This window comes from Trichomycterus rosablanca, chromosome 16, assembly GCF_030014385.1.
Source record: "Trichomycterus rosablanca isolate fTriRos1 chromosome 16, fTriRos1.hap1, whole genome shotgun sequence".
Classification (NCBI taxonomy): domain Eukaryota; kingdom Metazoa; phylum Chordata; class Actinopteri; order Siluriformes; family Trichomycteridae; genus Trichomycterus; species Trichomycterus rosablanca.
Genome location: NC_086003.1, coordinates 14,140,721 through 14,158,949, shown reverse-complemented (window position 1 = coordinate 14,158,949; position 18,229 = coordinate 14,140,721). Strand labels below are relative to the sequence as shown.

The 18,229-nt window shown below is 40.9% G+C and overlaps 1 protein-coding gene across 1 annotated transcript; it reads right to left on the bottom strand.

The window, feature by feature from the left end:
* Window positions 1-211: 211 nt before the first annotated feature.
* yipf5 (Yip1 domain family, member 5) lies at window positions 212-17,974 on the bottom strand. The gene is made up of 6 exons (XM_063011348.1): window positions 17,910-17,974; window positions 15,364-15,480; window positions 8,201-8,373; window positions 3,573-3,718; window positions 3,154-3,335; window positions 212-852 (listed from the first exon to the last, which is right to left on the bottom strand). The coding sequence occupies exons 2-6, from the start codon at window positions 15,468-15,470 to the stop codon at window positions 690-692; spliced, it is 771 nt and encodes a 256-aa protein (XP_062867418.1). The 5' UTR covers window positions 15,471-15,480; window positions 17,910-17,974; the 3' UTR covers window positions 212-689.
* Window positions 17,975-18,229: the final 255 nt, after the last annotated feature.

Below are 18,229 nucleotides of genomic sequence, written 5' to 3'. Positions count from 1 at the left end.
AGGCAGCATTGGATGCTCCCTCATTATTCAGTCAAAATAGCGGTCAAATTTAAGGTGCCTTACTAGGCATCATTTAATGGCATCTAAGAATTCGAACATCCTTCTTCTCGAGAGCGCATGTAGGATGATGTAAAATGCTGTCTATCTAGAGAGCCCACTAGGTTTTCGAACACACCCATGATGGCAAAGGCATATTAACAAAGCGGAAATGTACGTCTTACTTTAGAAGTTTATTCATTGACCAAAATAAGGGTTAAAAGACGGGGGATTGAAGTATTGCCCACATTTTACTGCCCTCTTGGTGCAGCATGTTTTAGCAATATTGCACATATAAACATGACAAAGTAAAAGCATAAAAGATGCAGAGGACAATGACTTGGACCCTGTGTACTGACCAAAGCTTTTAAACACATTTTAAATGACCGTTGCACATTACGAAGAATGGAGGTGAAAGAAATAAAGGTTGGTCATACACTAGCTGGTCAGACAAACCAATCATGAAAGTGAAGCAGTCTTTGGAGTAAACTGAACTGAACAAACAGGAAATAGTAAAGGACTTCCTGCAGATGATCACAATGGAATGTGCTAAACTGTAGAGGTGTGGCCCGATCACGGCTCAGTGGACACACACACACAAAGTGGCCACTGAGTAAAATTGTGTTTCGGTGGGTGGCATGTCCAGTGGGAGTTCAAAATACCGATATGAGGGCGAAAACTCCGTATAGCAGAGCGCACGGGTAGGCCACCAAAAGCTGCTGCCCGTCCATCGCTAAAGCCGAGATGAAGATCTTTGAAGCGGAGAAGCTGCACCAGCCAATGATGGCAGCTGCTAAGACCATTCCCAGCATGCCTCTGAAATATACGGGGAAATACATGGTTCATGCACATAGCTGTAGTTAAGTGTTACATCTAGTACAATATGACAGTTAACCAAACGTAAAACAGCACTAACGAGTTAGCATTTTGTGTAAAAATAGTAATTGCTGTAGTAATGGTAATAACCGTATTTAATTACGGAATTACGGTAAATTCCTAACTGAATTGCTGTAACATACTCGCAAAACATTTACAAACAACTGAGAATATAAATGTCTACTACTTACAGATAATGATTCTGTATTGGCTTGCAGTAGAATTCACTTCCTTTTGTTATTGTTTACGCAACTGACTTTACCCCGTGTTTTTTTGCCACTAAAACGTAAAAGTGACTTAGCAAAGTCAAAGTTAGTTGCTATGACTACGATGTCAACAGGTGTCCCATTAAATCATAAGTACGTCTCTGTAACTACTCGAACTAGGGCTGCACGATATTGGAAAAAACTGACATTGCGATTTTTTTTCCCCCTGCGATATATATTGCGATATTAAAAAAATGCATGCATTTTGCAGGAATGCATGTATCTTACTCTAAATAAGGGGCTCATCTGTGAAAAAGGGTGGTGCCTACAAGGGATACAAAAGATTATGACAAGCTACATCTTTGTACTTGGTTCAAACTGAGCATTAAACTAAGAAAGCTTCAATATCTCCTCTCACAGAAAAATAAACATGGCTGACGGAGCGGATAGTTATTTTCAAACGTAAATAAATAATTATTGATTTTTAACGAGTGTTTTTATTAAAGCAATAAGCCACGAGAGGCCGTGCATTACTGTGATTTTAGCACGGGGATGACGTTTTTGACGATTTTACGATTTTACAACGGCTTCGAACGCGGCTCAGCCAATCAGATTTTAGGACCGGAACTATCCGTTTTATAATAGCAAGTTTGGGCTTGTCAGCAAATGTAACCGTTTTCTGTACACGAATCGAGATGTTATATTGACATGTTAGCGCTAGGGTTGCCAACCGTCCCGTAAAATACGGAATCGTTCCGTATTTGAAAACTAAATGTCGCGTTCCGTATCGAACCGATACGGGACGCGCTTTGTTCCGTATTTTTATCATCGGGTTAATGATTCGAATCTTTGTACTGAATCAGGAATCACGAGTCCGAAATCTCAATGAACCCTCAGTACACAAGGCGTGTGAGCCGTCATTGAAAATGAGAACGGTGTGAATTTTCGTTTTGTGTCAAGCAGCAAAAAAGTTGTAGCATGACGTATTTGATATAATTTGCATTAAGAAACATCGCACGTCCTGCGAGGTGACTATCGCGCATGCGCATGCGTCAACATTGCGATGACGATGCTGAAACGAAATATCGTGCAGCCCTAACTCGAACCATCACAACAATCATACGTCTTTTAAGCTCTCGCAGACCACATAAAATGACGTGGCGGGCCTTGAGTTTGACACCCCTGGCTTAGACTGTATACTGTCACAACTGTAAATCGCTTTGGATAAAAGCGCTGCTAAATGCTGAAAATGTAATGTAACCAATTCCAACCATGTTTGATGTTCTTGTTATAGTTAAATTGTAGTTTTACCAACTTTCCATCAGTAGGAATCGGCCAATATTTATTTCATTCATTCACTGTCTGCTTTTCCACCGCTTTATCACGATGGATGCAATTCACTGGGTGAAGGGTAGGAAACACCCCAGACAGCTCGCCAGTCTATCACAGGGCAAAACACACATAGCTCCGATTAACCTGACTGCATGTCTTTGGACTGTGGGTGGAAACCGGAAGAAACCCACTCAGACGCGGGGAGAACATGCAAACTCCACACAGAAAGGACCCGGACCGCTCCGGCTGGGAATCGAACCCAGGACCTCCTTGCCGTGAGGTGCCAGTGCCACCCACCGGGCCACCGTGCTGCACGAATTGACTGATATGTTAAGGACAAATCCATAACTGGTACTGGCCTTGAAACCAGGACCATTTCGAATGCCCTTTTTTGACTGCAAGGTACCCAGTGGTGCAATATGGTACGTATTAAAATCCAGTATGCTTGGTCCCTGGTCAAGAAGGGTAAGCAGATTTAAAACAGGTTAATTAGGTACAGTACCGGTCACTTAGCAATGGAAAAAGGACAGTACCATAGAATACATGCAGTACATAAAAGGCTTAAGGGATATTCCGTCAAATTGGTGCCATTTCCGTCCACAGGACATCATCAGACAATATCAAGTAAGTTCTCTGTTCACCTGTACACATTTGAGGTTCTGATTACTGAATGACGCCAGTTTAATAATACAAGGTTACTTACTGTAAAGAGAAGAGCACGCCAAAGCTGGAGAGGACGATCATGGGTAACAGACAGTACCCCAGAACGCTGGCCACACAGCCGAACGAGACGCCCGTCATGCTCATGAGGTTTAGCAAGCAGTACATACCCAAGCACCCGATAACGCTGATGCCATACACGTAGCCAAACTGGATTTTACCCGTCTGTACACATAAAAAAACAAAAAAACAAATAAAAAATATTCAGATTTGTTTCCGGGTGAAGGTAAACACCCTGCAGAATTTACACCAGACCAGATCTGGAACAGTAAACACAGTCATTGTTTGCTAGGCCTCATAAAACAAGATTAATCCATACTTACATCATAGATTTAAGTTAAACCCCATAAATCTCCTTGATTAAAAACAAGATTCCACTGCTGAGTCAACAGTGCCACTTACGAGCAACAGTGTGGCCCCGAAGGCCAGACAGAACACCATGGGACCAGCCAGATCCGTTTCGTTCATTATGCTGCCATCTGCTGCCTTCATGGGGTGCAGCACTGTTAGTGTCTTCTGCCAGATGTGGTCAAATTTGATTCCGAGTTCTTAAAAACGAAAAGGAAAAATGAAGAAATGACCCATTTTATGTAAGCCAGTGAAAAAAGCTTAACTGAAATCATACTGCTAATGGGACAGGAATTCTGTTCCATAAATAAAAAACAGGCAAAAATGATCCCATGTTTTTCCTAGCAAATTGCAAACGTTTGTATATGAACAAACAAACGGAACAAAACATTTGACTCTTCTTGAGTGCATTATTATTTACAATGTCATTTATTTTAACAAAAGATGAAAGCTCATTTTTAAAGCCAAGGAATGACTTTCCAAAACCCCAATTAAGCAATAGAACACGAGAGCCTTCGGCTCGTGCCTGCGACCAAATCACAGCCGTGTGAGTGTTCTATTGCTTTTATACAACAGTTTTTACAAAATATAGAAAGAAAATAAATCAAAGAAGCCCTGAATTTCATACTGAATATGCTTTAATATTGACAATACCTTCCGCCAAAAAAGTAGTTCCACAACGAATATAAAGTTTAACACTACAAAGCAGACATCCCAAGTTGCAAAAACTCATTTTAGGGAGGTAAGAACAACAAGAAGAAGAGGAGGGCAAGAACCTCCGAAGGGAAAAAAAGAAATAAAAAACCTCTCACACACACCAAAGGATATGGGTGATAACAGAACTCTTAGGAGCTGCTAACTGGTCTATTAAGCTAACTGTTCACGTTACAAACACATTAAAGTTCCCTACATAGTGCACTAGACTGTGTATCAGATCGCAGATTCATGTTCCCTACATAGTGCACTAGATAGTGAATTAGACAATTGATTTATGTTCCCTACACAGTGCAGTAGATTGTGTATCAGATAACGGATTTAAAACGAGATCGGGAATAAAGTCTGTGTCGCCTGCGTGCGCGTTTGTGTGCATGAAGCTTGTCGTTACTGGCAACGCGTCAGCGGAGTAATACAGTTGTGGTGTGAAAAGGCCGTGCTGTTATCACGAATATCAGCACGGTTAGAACGCTTCTCAACCAATCAGATTGTAAGGTCGGAACTAAGTGTTGTATAATACAAAATATCAGATGCCTCAGACGCATTTCACATGAAGTATTTATTTATATGGGATTTTTACGCCATGTTAAACACGTGTGTGTCATTTAATGGCAGGAACTGGGTATAATATATCTGTCTTTATCATTTGGTCCATTTTATAATTTCATTTTCATGGTTGCGAGGTAGGTTACTGTTCTTGTGTTGTCTTGTGAAAGGATTTCTTTTATGGTTTCAGGCATGTGCACTTGTTGTCTTTCCTTTGTGTATTTAGGGCATTCTATCAAAATGTGTTTTATAGTTGTAACCGTTTGGCAGGTTTCACATGATGGTGGGTTTTCTCCTTTTACCAGGTATTGGTGGGTTACCCTGGTGCGGCCAATTCTGCATCCTGTGTGTATGGTTTGGTCTATGCGTCGTCCCTGGTGAGTTCTTGGTTTGGTATTGATGTTTGGATGTATTTCTCGGAGTTTGTTGGTGGTTCCATTCAACTTGCCATTTTCCCTTGATGTAGGAATGTATTCGTGGTTTCAAATCTGTTGATGGGATTTTGATGTTTGCCGTATTTTGGTTTGTTTTTCTGTAGCTAATTGATCTGATTTTTCATTCCCTTCTATTCCGCTGTGTCCTGGTACCCAGCATAGCTTCATGTCATACTCCAGTTCTGTTAGCTGGTTGATTGTTTTTTGTACCTTTCTTGATTATAGGGTGGTCTGATGTGTATGATTCCAGGGCTTTAAGACATGATTGTGAGTCTGTGCATATTAAGATTTTGTGTTTTTGTTTTCCTTAGGCATATTGTAGTGCCATAAGTATGGCATGGGCTTCTGCGCTGTAGATGGAGCTGGGTTGGGGTAATTTGACTCTGTCTGTGTATCTGTTTGTATATACAGCTGCTGTTACCTGGTCTGTGGTTTTTGATCCTTCTGTGTGGTGCGGGTATTCTTCTCTGACTTTGAGAAAGTTGTTGAGATATATGTTTGGATGTGTGGTTACATGATGAAGTAATTAACCATAAAATGATTCTACATGGCTACAATGTACAGTAATGTTGACTGTCATTTTATGTCATTTATTTTCTTTGTTCTTGTCCTGTTAGATGTTTTTATACTTAATTTTTTTTATTTATTTTTTTATATCTTACTTGTGTTTACATTTGTCTTAATTTTTTTATTGTTTCATTTACCTCATTGTAATGTAATTGTGTGATGTTTTTTGTAATAATTGTTATTGCTGCTGTGACACCACAATTTCCCTTCAGGGATTAATAAAGTACTCAATCAATCAATCAATCAATCAATATTGTTAGTACTTATTTGTGTTTCCATAAACTTCACTTATTCTTTTTTATAATAAAAAAACCTCATTTTCATCATGGTTTAATTTTACCCTGACAGTTCAATAGATTATTAAATTCTTGCCGTGGAGTCCAAGATGACAGGATTAACTGCATTAAATAAACAATCATGAAGTCTTGATTAGGCCATAAAATAAAGACAGTGGTAGCCTAGTGGGTAGAGCTTTGGGCTATCAACTGAAACGTTGAGAGTTTGAATCCCAGTTCTGTCATGCAGCCACTGTTGGGTCCTTGAGCAAGGCCCTTATTCCTCTCAGCTCCAGGGGCACAGTGCGATGGCTGACCCTGCGCTCTGACCCCAGCTTCCAAACAAGTTGGAACATGCGAAGAAATTATTTTATTGTACTGTACATGTGTATATGTATATATGACAAACAAAGGTGTTCCATTCATTCTTTTCTAAATATCACAGTGTTTATTAAAATATGATAATAAACTGTAATAAAAACTTAAATCTCTTAGATGTGGCTTTCACAGTGTTTGGGGGCGGCACGGTGGCTAAGTGGGTAGCACTGTCGCCTCACAGCAAGAAGGTCCTGGGTTCGATCCCCAGGTGTGGCGGTCCGGGTCCTTTCTGTGTGGAGTTTGCATGTTCTCCCCGTGTCTGCGTGGGATTACTCTAGGTGCTCTGGTTTCCTCTCACAGTCCAAAATCAGGCTAACTGGAGATACTAAGTTGTCCATGACTGTGTTCGATATAACCTTGTGAACTGATGAATCTTGTGTAATGAGTAACTGACGTTCCTGTCATGAATGTAACCAAAGCGTAAAACATGACAGTAAAATCCTAATAAACAAACAAACATCCACAGTGTTTGGAGACATTCATTTGGGATGGATTTTGATCCATGTTGACTTGATTACACATATTATACATGTATATTCACTTATTACACATATATACATGTATTCATACACCTATCGGCCATAACATTAAAACCACCTCCTTGTTTCTACACTCACTGTCCATTTTATCAGCTCCACTTACCATATAGAAGCACTTTGTAGTTCTACAATTACTGACTGTAGTCCATCTGTTTCTCTGCATGCTTTGTTAGCCCCCTTTCATGCTGTTCTTCAATGGTCAGGACCCCCACAGGATCATTATCAGCACTGCAGTGACACTAACATGGTGGTGGTGTGTTAGTGTGTGTTGTGCTGGTATGAGTGGATAAGACACAGCAGTGCTGAAGGAGTTTTTAAACACCTCACTGTCACTGCTGGATTGAGAATAGTCCACCAACCAAAAATATCCAGCCAACAGCGCCCCGTGGGCAGCGTCCTGTGACCACTGATGAAGGTCTAGAAGATGACCGACTCAAACAGCAGCAATAGATGAGCGACCGTCTCTGACTTAACATCTACAAGGTGGACCAACTAGGCAGGAGTGTCTAATAGAGTGGACAGTGAGACTCCAGCAGCGCTGCTGTGTCTGATCCACTCATACCAGCACAACACACACTAACACACCACCACCAGTCAGTCTCACTGCAGTGCTGAGAATGATCCACCACCCAAATAATGCCTTCTCTGTAGTGGTCCTGTGAGGGTCCTGACCATTGAAGAACAGGGTGAAAGCAGGCTAAAACAGTATGTAGAGAAACTGATGGACTACAGTCAGTAATTGTAGAACTACAAAGTGCTTCTATATGGTAAGTTGGGCTGATAACATGGACAGTGAATGTAGAAACAATCAGGTGGTCAGAATGTTATGCCTGATCGCTAAATCGTGGCCATAATAGGATGTGCATGGTCAGCAACTTATATAAAGGTATTAGGCCCAAAAGTGTGCCAAGAAAACAATTCCCACATTACACCCCACAAACCAGCAGCTCGAGGTGCTGACACAAGGCAGATTGAATTTATGGATTAATGTTGTTTACAAAAATTCTGACCTTTGCATTTGTACTGCATATTGCAACACAACTTAAGATTCATCAGAACAGGCCACATTTTCCTCCTGCTTTACCATAGCCTTCCTGTCAGCTCGAACCGGCCGAGTTATTCTCCTCTGACCTCACCCTAACAAGACGTTTTCTGTCTACAAAACAAAGTCTTTGCCCTTTTCCAGCTCTCCTCATGTGTCTGTTTCAAAACAAGCGTACGTGACTTACCCTCCAGCAGCGGGGGTTCATCCTCGAAGCTGCTGCCGTACATGGACTGTGTCGAGGCAGGAGTAAACGCAGGTGTGGGTTGATAGATCTGCCCTGTGTACGGCTGCTGGGGCTGCATGATCGGAGGCCCCGAGTAGCCCATCTGCTGGGAATAGTCATACTCACCGTACTGCCTGAAAGTAGAAAACATCAAACATTTATTTTCTTGGGCTTTAACACCATGTTTAACACATACACCGAATAGGCATAACATTATGACCACTTTCTTAATATTGTGCTGGTCCCCATTTTGCTGCCAAAACAGCCTTGACCCATCGAGGCATGGACTCCACTAGACCCTTGTAGGTGTGCTGTGGTATCTGGAACCAAGATGTCAGCAGCAGATCCTTTAACTACTGTAAGTTGTGAGGTGGGGCCTCCATGGATCAGACTTGTTTGTCCAGCACATCCCACAGATGCTCGATTGGATTAAGATCTGGGGAATTTGGAGGTCATTCACTTCACCTGTCAGTGGTCATAATGTTATGCCTCGTTGGTGTATCTGTCCATTAGCAGCAAACTTAGGTATTTTGGTTTGGTCTGTTTATTTTATCTTGTCTTTATATATGGTCCAATTTATATTTTCATATTTAATTGTATGCCTTCAAGGTCAGTTAAAACTGTTCTTGTGTCTTGTGTAAGAGTCTCTGTTATGGCTTAGTGATTGGCCTTAAACATACACTGATCAGTCATAACATTAAAACCACCTCCTTGTTTCTACACTCACTGTCCATTCTATCAGCTCCACTTACCACATAGAAACACTTCTAGCCTGCTTTCACCCTGTTCTTCAATGGTCAGGACTAGGGATGTAACGATACACTCTACCCACGATGCGATACGATTCACGATACTGAGTTCACGATATGATTTTTTTTTAATCAAAATGAAATTAAAGACAAATGAGTTTCATTTTATCATTTCTCTTTGCTTATCTTTTATTTATCTAAATAAAAAACAATCAAAACAATGCTGCACATTTCCCCTCAGATTTCACATTTTGTGTAAAAAAGTTAAATGAAATTTTAAAACAAATCCCACATTATATAAATAAATATATAATACAAATAAAAAAATAATCTCAAATAAATAAACTAAGGTTCTGCCTGTGCTCCTTCTAAGCTTGGTAAAGTGCTGTAAAGTAAAGTGCTGGCATTACAGTATGGCTAAAGTGCGGGGGCAATGGAATGCAGTATTTGGGCTCCAGTGTGTTAACCAACAATCGAAATCCCTCATTTTCATCTACTGAAAATGGCCTCATATCTTTTGCCATAAAAATGCCAGTGCACCTCGTAATCTATTTTGCTTGTTTGAGGCTTGGTATATAAGATTATTCCGTTATTCTTAATCGGTATTGTAAATTAGATAGAGGGCCTACTGGGAAGGGTTAGGCCACCATCTAGCTGGAGATGCATAGGTGTGTAGTAGGGATGTAACGCGGTTGTGTAAACGCGCTTGTTAGTGTGGTTTGCCCTTTAATGAATGATCTTCGCTTACGCGGGGTGACTGGAGCTTCTGGGTTTATATGTTTATCATGTTCGTTGTGCTATTTGTGTACTTCAGTATCCTGTTGTTTTTGTTTTGTCCATTATCTTCTTTCATTTTCGGTCTTGAGGAAGACAAAATGCTGCCACACTTCTGATTTGAAAGAGGAGGGGGCATCCTCAAGTTCCACATCTTCACCTGCGGTTGCCTTTTTTCTAGAACTGTGTAGTGACAGGGTTGCCAAGTCAGGTATAAATCACCACCGCAACCTTTGAATTTTCACCCATTTTGAATCAAGCCCGATTTGGCAACCAGGTGAGGTGGCTAGTGCAAGTGCCCTTTGCTGTTTAAAGTGAATATCGATTCATTTTACTTGAATTACCGATTTAAATCGTGGCAAAAATGCATCGATTTTTAACTGTGTATTGGTGCATCGTTACATCCCCAGTCAGGACCCCCAAAGAACCACTACATAGTAGGTATTATTTAGGTGGTGGATCATTCTCAGCACTGCAGTGACACTGACATTGTGGTGGTGTGTTAGTGTGTGTTATGCTGGTATGAGTGGATCAGACACAGCAGTGCTGCTGGAGTTTTTAAATACAGTGTCCACTCACTGTCCACTCTATTAGACACTCCCAAGTAGTTGGTCCACCTTGTAGATGTGAAGTCAGAGACGATCGCTCATCTATTGCTGCTGTTTGAGTCGGTCATCTTCTAGACCTTCATCAGTGGGTCACAGGACGCTGCCCACAGGGCGCTGTTGGCTGGATATTTTTGGTTGGTGGACTATTCTCAGTCCAGCAGTGACAGTGAGGTGTTTAAAAACTCCAGCAGCATTCCTGTGTCTTATCCACACATCCCAGCACAACACACACTAACACACCACCACCAGGTCAGTGTCACTGCAGTACTGAGAATGACCCACCACCCAAATAATACCTGCTCTGTAGTGGTCCTGTGGGGGTCCTGACCATTGAAGAACAGCATGAAAGGGGGCTAACAAAGCATGCAGAGAAACAGATGGACTACAGTCAGTAATTGTAGAACTACAAAGTGCCTTTATATGGTAAGTGGAGCTGATCAAATGAACAGAATGTGTAGAAACAAGGAGGTGGTTGTAATGTTATGGCTGATTGGTATATTTAAGCTTACAAGTATTAACTAGGGTTGTTAGAACGCTCTTTATGCTCACTGATCTAGACTTATTTGGGAATTTTATGCTACAAGGTAGAAGGTTTGTCTCTTTATTAGGATCATGTTTTACACTTTGGTTACATTCGTGGCAGGACAAGTAGTTACAGGTTACACATGATTCATCAGTGGGTGGATTGGCTACTGTTCATCAGACTGTGGGAGGAAACTGGAGATTCTGGAGGAAACCTACAACAACATTGCAAGGCATACACAACTTTGGAGCAGTTTAGGAATTGATTCGCCCTGTTTTAATCTAACCTTTGTCGATAAATGCATTTTTTCTTTGCATTATCAATGTGTTATATGTAATAGAGTAGAGAAAGGAAGTCAATGCTGGAATTTTCTTTTAACAGTACTGTACTAGAGGCTAGACTTCCACTCCAGATTCCTGGGTTTAAGCCTCGGCGGAGCTACGTGTCAGGTCAGGTGCTCTACAGACCAAATTGTCCACATCTATAAGAAGAAGTGCCGAACAGCTAGTCATCTTTTTGTGGCTGTACCAGCAATATCCACTGTCTAGACGAGGAGCCACAACAAGTGCTGAAGAAATACAAAGAGCCTGTTATGTTCTTTGTAGAAATCCACGACTGTCCAGTGTGAGAAAGAAATATCTGATGAGTGGAGAAGGCATGTGATAACCTGCAGCTTTCCTCAGCCAGCATGGGTGTAGAGCATATGGCTAGGGTCAGGATGGCCTTGCAAACCGGACCTGATACGATTGGAGATGGGGCTTACCATTCTAGATTCTTATTGTGATGCTGCAGACTAGGGTTGGGCGGTATGACGGTATTACGGTATACCGCGGTATTTAAAAATGGTTACGGTATTTTTTAAATGTGAAGCGCCAAATTTCTGCTTCAGGTTTACCTTGAAAACTGAGACTTTAGGACATGCGCGCATCCACAGTAAGGGAGGGGTGGGAGGGGTAGGCGGTTGGAGCTCGCTGATTGGTTGTGGACTGTGTGATTGGCTAGCGTTAGCTGTGCGCTAACGAGCAGAAACTGGAAAACGGCTCGTCAAGGAGCAAACAGTAATAATAACGTTACGCCCAATCCGCTGTTCTGACTCTTGTCTGCCATAGATTTTCCTGCCTATTTAAGAACTATTTTTTTCTAAATAAAAGCGCTACAGTGTATCACAAAAGTGAGTACACCCCTCACATTTCTGCAGATATTTAAGTATATCTTTTCATGGGACAACACTGACAAAATGACACTTTGACACAATGAAAAGTAGTCTGTGTGCAGCTTATATAACAGTGTAAATTTATTCTTCCCTCAAAATAACTCAATATACAGCCATTAATGTCTAAACCACCGGCAACAAAAGTGAGTACACCCCTAAGAGACTACACCCCTAAATGTCCAAATTGAGCACTGCTTGTCATTTTCCCTACAAAATGTCATGTGATTTGTTAGTGTTACTAGGTCTCAGGTGTGCATAGGGAGCAGGTGTGTTCAATTTAGTAGTACAGCTCTCACACTCTCTCATACTGGTCACTGAAAGTTCCAACATGGCACCTAATGGCAAAGAACTCTCTGAGGATCTTAAAAGACGAATTGTTGCGCTACATGAAGATAGCCAAGGCTACAATAAGATTGCCAACACCCTGAAACTGAGCTGCAGCACAGTGGCCAAGATCATCCAGCGTTTTAAAAGAGCAGGGTCCACTCAGAACAGACCTCGCGTTGGTCGTCCAAAGAAGCTGAGTGCACGTGCTCAGCGTCACATCCAACTGCTGTCTTTGAAAGATAGGCGCAGGAGTGCTGTCAGCATTGCTGCAGAGATTGAAAAGGTGGGGGGTCAGCCTGTCAGTGCTCAGACCATACGCCGCACACTACATCAAATTGGTCTGCATGGCTGTCACCCCAGAAGGAAGCCTCTTCTGAAGTCTCTACACAAGAAAGCCCACAAACAGTTTGCTGAAGACATGTCAACAAAGGACATGGATTACTGGAACCATGTCCTATGGTCTGATGAGACCAAGATTAATTAGTTTGGTTCAGATGGTCTCAAGCATGTGTGGCGGCAATCAGGTGAGGAGTACAAAGATAAGTGTGTCATGCCTACAGTCAAGCATGGTGGTGGGAATGCCATGGTCTGGGGCTGCATGAGTGCAGCAGGTGTTGGGGAGTTACATTTCATTGAGGGACACATGAACTCCAATATGTACTGTGAAATACTGAAGCAGAGCATGATCCCCTCCCTCTGGAAACTGGGTCCCATGGCAGTGTTCCAGCATGATAATGACCCCAAACACACCTCTAAGACGACCACTGCTTTATTGAAGAGGCTGAGGGTAAAGGTGATGGACTGGCCAAGCATGTCTCCAGACCTAAACCCAATAGAACATCTTTGGGGTATCCTCAAGCGGAAGGTGGAGGAGCGCAAAGTCTCAAATATCCGCCAGCTCCGTGATGTTGTCATGGAGGAGTGGAAAAGCATTCCAGTGGCAACCTGTGAAACTCTGGTAAACTCCATGCCCAGGAGAGTTAAGGCAGTTCTGGGAAATAATGGTGGCCACACAAAATATTGACACTTCAGGAACTTTCACTAAGGGGTGTACTCACTTTTGTTGCCGGTGGTTTAGACATTAATGGCTGTATATTGAGTTATTTTGAGGGAAGAATAAATTTACACTGTTATATAAGCTGCACACAGACTACTTTTCATTGTGTCAAAGTGTCATTTTGTCAGTGTTGTCCCATGAAAAGATATACTTAAATATCTGCAGAAATGTGAGGGGTGTACTGACTTTTGTGATACACTGTATATTAAGAAAAAAGAATGTCTCACCTGTCGTGTAATTTGAATTATAAAATATATAGTCTGGCCCTTTAAGAATGTTAAGTGCTTTATAGGGCGTAGGGAGCGAGTGTGTAGGGAAGAGGTCGGATTTGTACCGTTTCCGTGTTCGTGTTTTGCACTGAGCTTGTGTGACATGTAAAGTAGCGTTCTCGTTAACCACTCAAATGTTTGGACTTTAAATTATTTTAACATTATTTTACATCACAGTCATCGCAACATGAACATTTACATTCATATTTTTTGTTACGGTATAGAACTTAATTCTGGATTACAGGCGTAACTAATCGTACGCCCCCAAAAAAGCAGCAATTAGTTTTGTTTGTATTATCTGGTGTACTTGCAATACATGCATACACCGATGAGGCATAACATTATAACCACCTTCCTAATATTGTGTTGGTCCCCATTTTGCCGCTAAAACAGCCCTGCAACTGTGATGCACTGTGTATTCTGACCCCTTTCTATCAGAACCAGCATTAACTTCTTCAGCAATTTGAGCTACAGTAGCTCGTCTGTTGGATCAGACCACACGGGCCAGCCTTCTCTCCCCACGTGCATCATTGAGCCTTGACCGCCCATGACCCTGTCGCCGGTTTACCACTGTTCCTTCCTTGGACCACTTTGATAGATACTGACCACTGCAGACACCCCACAAGAGCTGCAGTTTTGGAGATGCTCTGACCCAGTCGTCTAGCCATCACAATTTGGCCCTCGTCAAACTCGCTCGAATCCTTACGCCTGCTCATTTTGTCTCGACTTTGAGGACACTTGCTGCCTAATATATCCCACCCACTAACAGGGGCCGTGATAAAGTGATAATTTTGTTTGTTTATGTTTAATGCCGTATCAGCACATTTAGGCTATTTATACAGCGGTACATTGTTGTGTAAGTGTATGTCATTTAAGTGTATGTCATTTTAATCAAATTATAAAAGATGTTTTAGATTTAAGGGTGACAAAAAAAATCTGTATTTTCCCTGGTGATGTCTTAAGCAGGTTTTGTACATTGTTTTCATTAAAGAATTTCAGTCTTTCTGTGTTTAGTGTTGGGCAGTCCGTCAATATGTGTTTGATTGTTAGGGGGGTTTTGCATAATTGGCAAGTTGGTGCAGTTTCCCCTGTAAGAAGGTGCTGGCGTGTTAGTCTGGAGTGTCCGATCCGGCATCTTGTAATAATAGTTTGGTTTAGACGACTGTCCATTCTAGTGTAGCATTTTCCTACGGTCGACTCTATTTCATACAATTTGTTGTGTGGTTTACTGTCCCATTCATTCTGCCATTTATTTTTAATGAGTGAAAAAATCTTTGGAAAGGCGTCTGTGGGGGTGGGGGGGGTGTGGGGTTGCGTGGTGATCTAATCTTCGGTCCATGTTATAGCAATTCAATCCGCTCGATAAAGAGATCAGTGTTATTTACTTCACCAGTCAGTGGTCATAATGTTATGCCTGGTCGGTGTACTAATACACATTTTTATGTTGACATAAGTAGTTCCCATTAACAGAAGTTGAACAATCAGTATTTTTGTACGCTGACATTTATAAAATAGAACAGAAAAATAGAATTAGTGCATCTCTAATGTTAAATGTAAAATAGCATTTTAAACATCAAACAGCATTCAATGAATTTGAAACTTACTTGTTGTATGGGTCCTCTGCATTTCCATAGGCATTTTCACCTTGATTTTGGCCATCTACACTGTATGTAGACTGGTAGAAGTCTGTGTTGAAGTCAAACCCTGACATTGCAAGCGACCTTAATTAAAAAAAATACATAAATAAACAAAGGCTTGGATTATGTTATTAAGTCTTGAAATGAAGTATTAGTGTTCCTAGGAAAAAAACAGCAGACAGCAAGGCCAATCACATGACATCACGTTCCCAATATATTTTCCCTTCTATATCGTTACTAATTCCCTTGATGCAATTCTCTTGCCGCTTATACCTCCTCCTCACTGGCCGAAACAATCAAGTGCCCACTCTAGACACATATTTTCACCTGCCATTGGTTTTAAAGACTCCTTAATCATTGAAATGGTACTCGGGTGGTGCAACACAGAAGTACGGTAGCTCACTACCATTGAGATCCAAAGTTTGAATCTCAGCTGTGCCATCAGCCGGTTGGGAATGTTCTCACCATTTCTGCACAGTTTCCTCAAAACACACTGGTTATATTAAAAGTAAATAAATATATAAATATATAAATATATAAATCAACAAATGGGCAGAGAGTGGACTGGCTGATCTTAGTTACCCTTTGGTTTTAAGTAAAGTAGAAAGTACTGAGTAAATAGGTTAGTGATGCTCTGACATGAACTGGGGTCAAGCATTCAGTGTTTCTGAGTGGGTCTGGATCCACTGCAAATCTGACCACCATCATTTGTCCCCAGACTCCCCATGGGGGAAATTCAAGATTTAAATTAATTAGGTTTAAAGATTATGTTACAGTACCTGAGGTGAAACAACTAAAAAATGATGTGATTCCAATCAGATGATGTCAGCAGGTGATTTTAATCATGGTTTGGTGCAAAAGCAGCATCCAGAAAAGGCTGAGTCCTTGATGAGCAAAGATGATCAGAGCCAGAGGATCTCCAGTTTGTCAACAAATGTGTGAGAAAATGATTGAAATGTTTACAAACAATGAACCTCAAAGAACGATTGGAAGGGATTTGCATATTTCTCCCTCTACAGTGCATAATATCATTAAACCATTCAAGGAATCAGGAAGAATTTCAGTGCGTAAAGGCCAAGAGCGCAAGCTTAAGCTGAACGCCCGTGATCTTCGACCCCTCAGATGGCACTGCATCAAGAACCGCCACTCAACAATAGCTGATATAACCACATGGGTGAGGGATTACTTTGGCAAATCTTTGTTAAGCACTACAATACAGAGTTACATGCACAAATGCCACTTAAACCTTTACTGTGCAAAAAAGAAGCCTTATGTTAACCATGCCCAAAAGCGGCGTCGACTTCTCTGGGCTCAGAGGCATCTTGGATGGACCATCACACAGTGGAAACGTGTATTGTGATCAGATGAATCAGCATTCCAGGTCTTTTTTTGGAAAAAATTAATGCCGTGTGCTCCAGACCAAAGATGAAAAGGACCATCCAGACTGTTATCAGCAACAAGTCCAAAACTCTGTTTTTTTTTAATTATTATTATTATTTGCATTTCCCAACTTTTTCTGATTTGGGGTTGTATGTGTACTCAGTATATGTATGCATAAATTATTATATGTTGTATAGAAATTATGATGTGTTTTAGTTCCATATTTGTATATAGCAGAGACTTTGTATATGCCTACGTTATTGTGTTTTCTGGTTTTATTTTTCCCTCTGGGATTTATAAAGGTCTGTCTATCTATCTGTCTGTCTGTCTGTCTGTCTATCTATCTGTCTGTCTATCATCTATCTATCTATCTGTCTGTCTGTCTGTCTGTCTGTCTGTCTGTCTGTCTATCTATCTATCTATCTATCTATCTATCTGTCTATCTGTCTATCCATCTGTATCTATCTATCTATCTGTCTGTCTGTCTGTCTGTCTGTCCATCTGTATCTATCTATCTATCTATCTATCTATCTATCTATCATATCTGTCTATAATATCTGTCTGTCTATCTATACATAATATCTGTCTGTCTGTCTGTCTGTCTATCCATCTGTATCTATCTATCTATCTATCTATCTATCTATCTATCTATCTATCTATCTATCTATAATATCTGTCTGTCTATCTATACATAATATCTGTCTGTCTGTCCGTCCGTCCATCCATCCATCCATCCATCCATCCATCCATCTATCCTCTCTAGTTAGACAAATGACTAAAATAGTCATCATTTTAGCCAGCTAGCTAGCTAATTAGATCATAAAACCCTTATATAGACGCACATATAATAAATAACCCAGTAAAGTGCCCAAATGCTACATTTAAGAAGATTTAAGCACACAAAACATTATAAAAACGATGAAACTCTGTAAATAAACTGAAATCACTGCTAAATCACTAACAAACATTACTGAGTGTAACATCCTGAGCTCACGTTCCACTAAACGCCATCAAGCTCAGGAGAAATTAAATAAACTCTCAGCGCAAAATACAGCATATAAACAAGTGAGTAAATATCCACGCTTTATTATTTATGTTTTAATATTTTATATATATAAACAAACTGAGCTTACCTGCACAGTTCAGCACTAACAACACAACCAACTCTGCTACCTACGTGTCAACTATTCACTTCCCGGTCGCTTAACTTCTTCTATGAATGCAGCGCTCTAAATTAAACTGAAGTGTTTATTACCGCCACCTACTGACCTGGAAAGAGGACTTTTATTTTATTTTTATCGTTTACCATCGCTTTATCCTGGTCAGAGTCGCGGAATCACTGGTCACAATGCAGTAACACACCCCAGACAGGACGCCAATTCATCCAATCCAGCCTTTGCTGTCACTTTCTTAGAAAGAATATATATATATATATATATATATATACACTGAT

What these genes read in the sequence shown, in the direction of transcription:
- yipf5 (XM_063011348.1), bottom strand. Translation starts at nt 15,470, where the DNA reads ATGTCAGGGTTTGACTTCAACACAGACTTCTACCAGTCTACATACAGT. An exon ending in TGAACCCCCGCTGCTGGAGG is followed by an intron (nt 3,719 to 8,200) that starts GTAAGTCACGTA and finishes TTCGTTTTTAAG; the next exon opens with AACTCGGAATCAAATTTGAC. An exon ending in TCGGGGCCACACTGTTGCTC is followed by an intron (nt 3,336 to 3,572) that starts GTAAGTGGCACT and finishes TTATGTGTACAG; the next exon opens with ACGGGTAAAATCCAGTTTGG.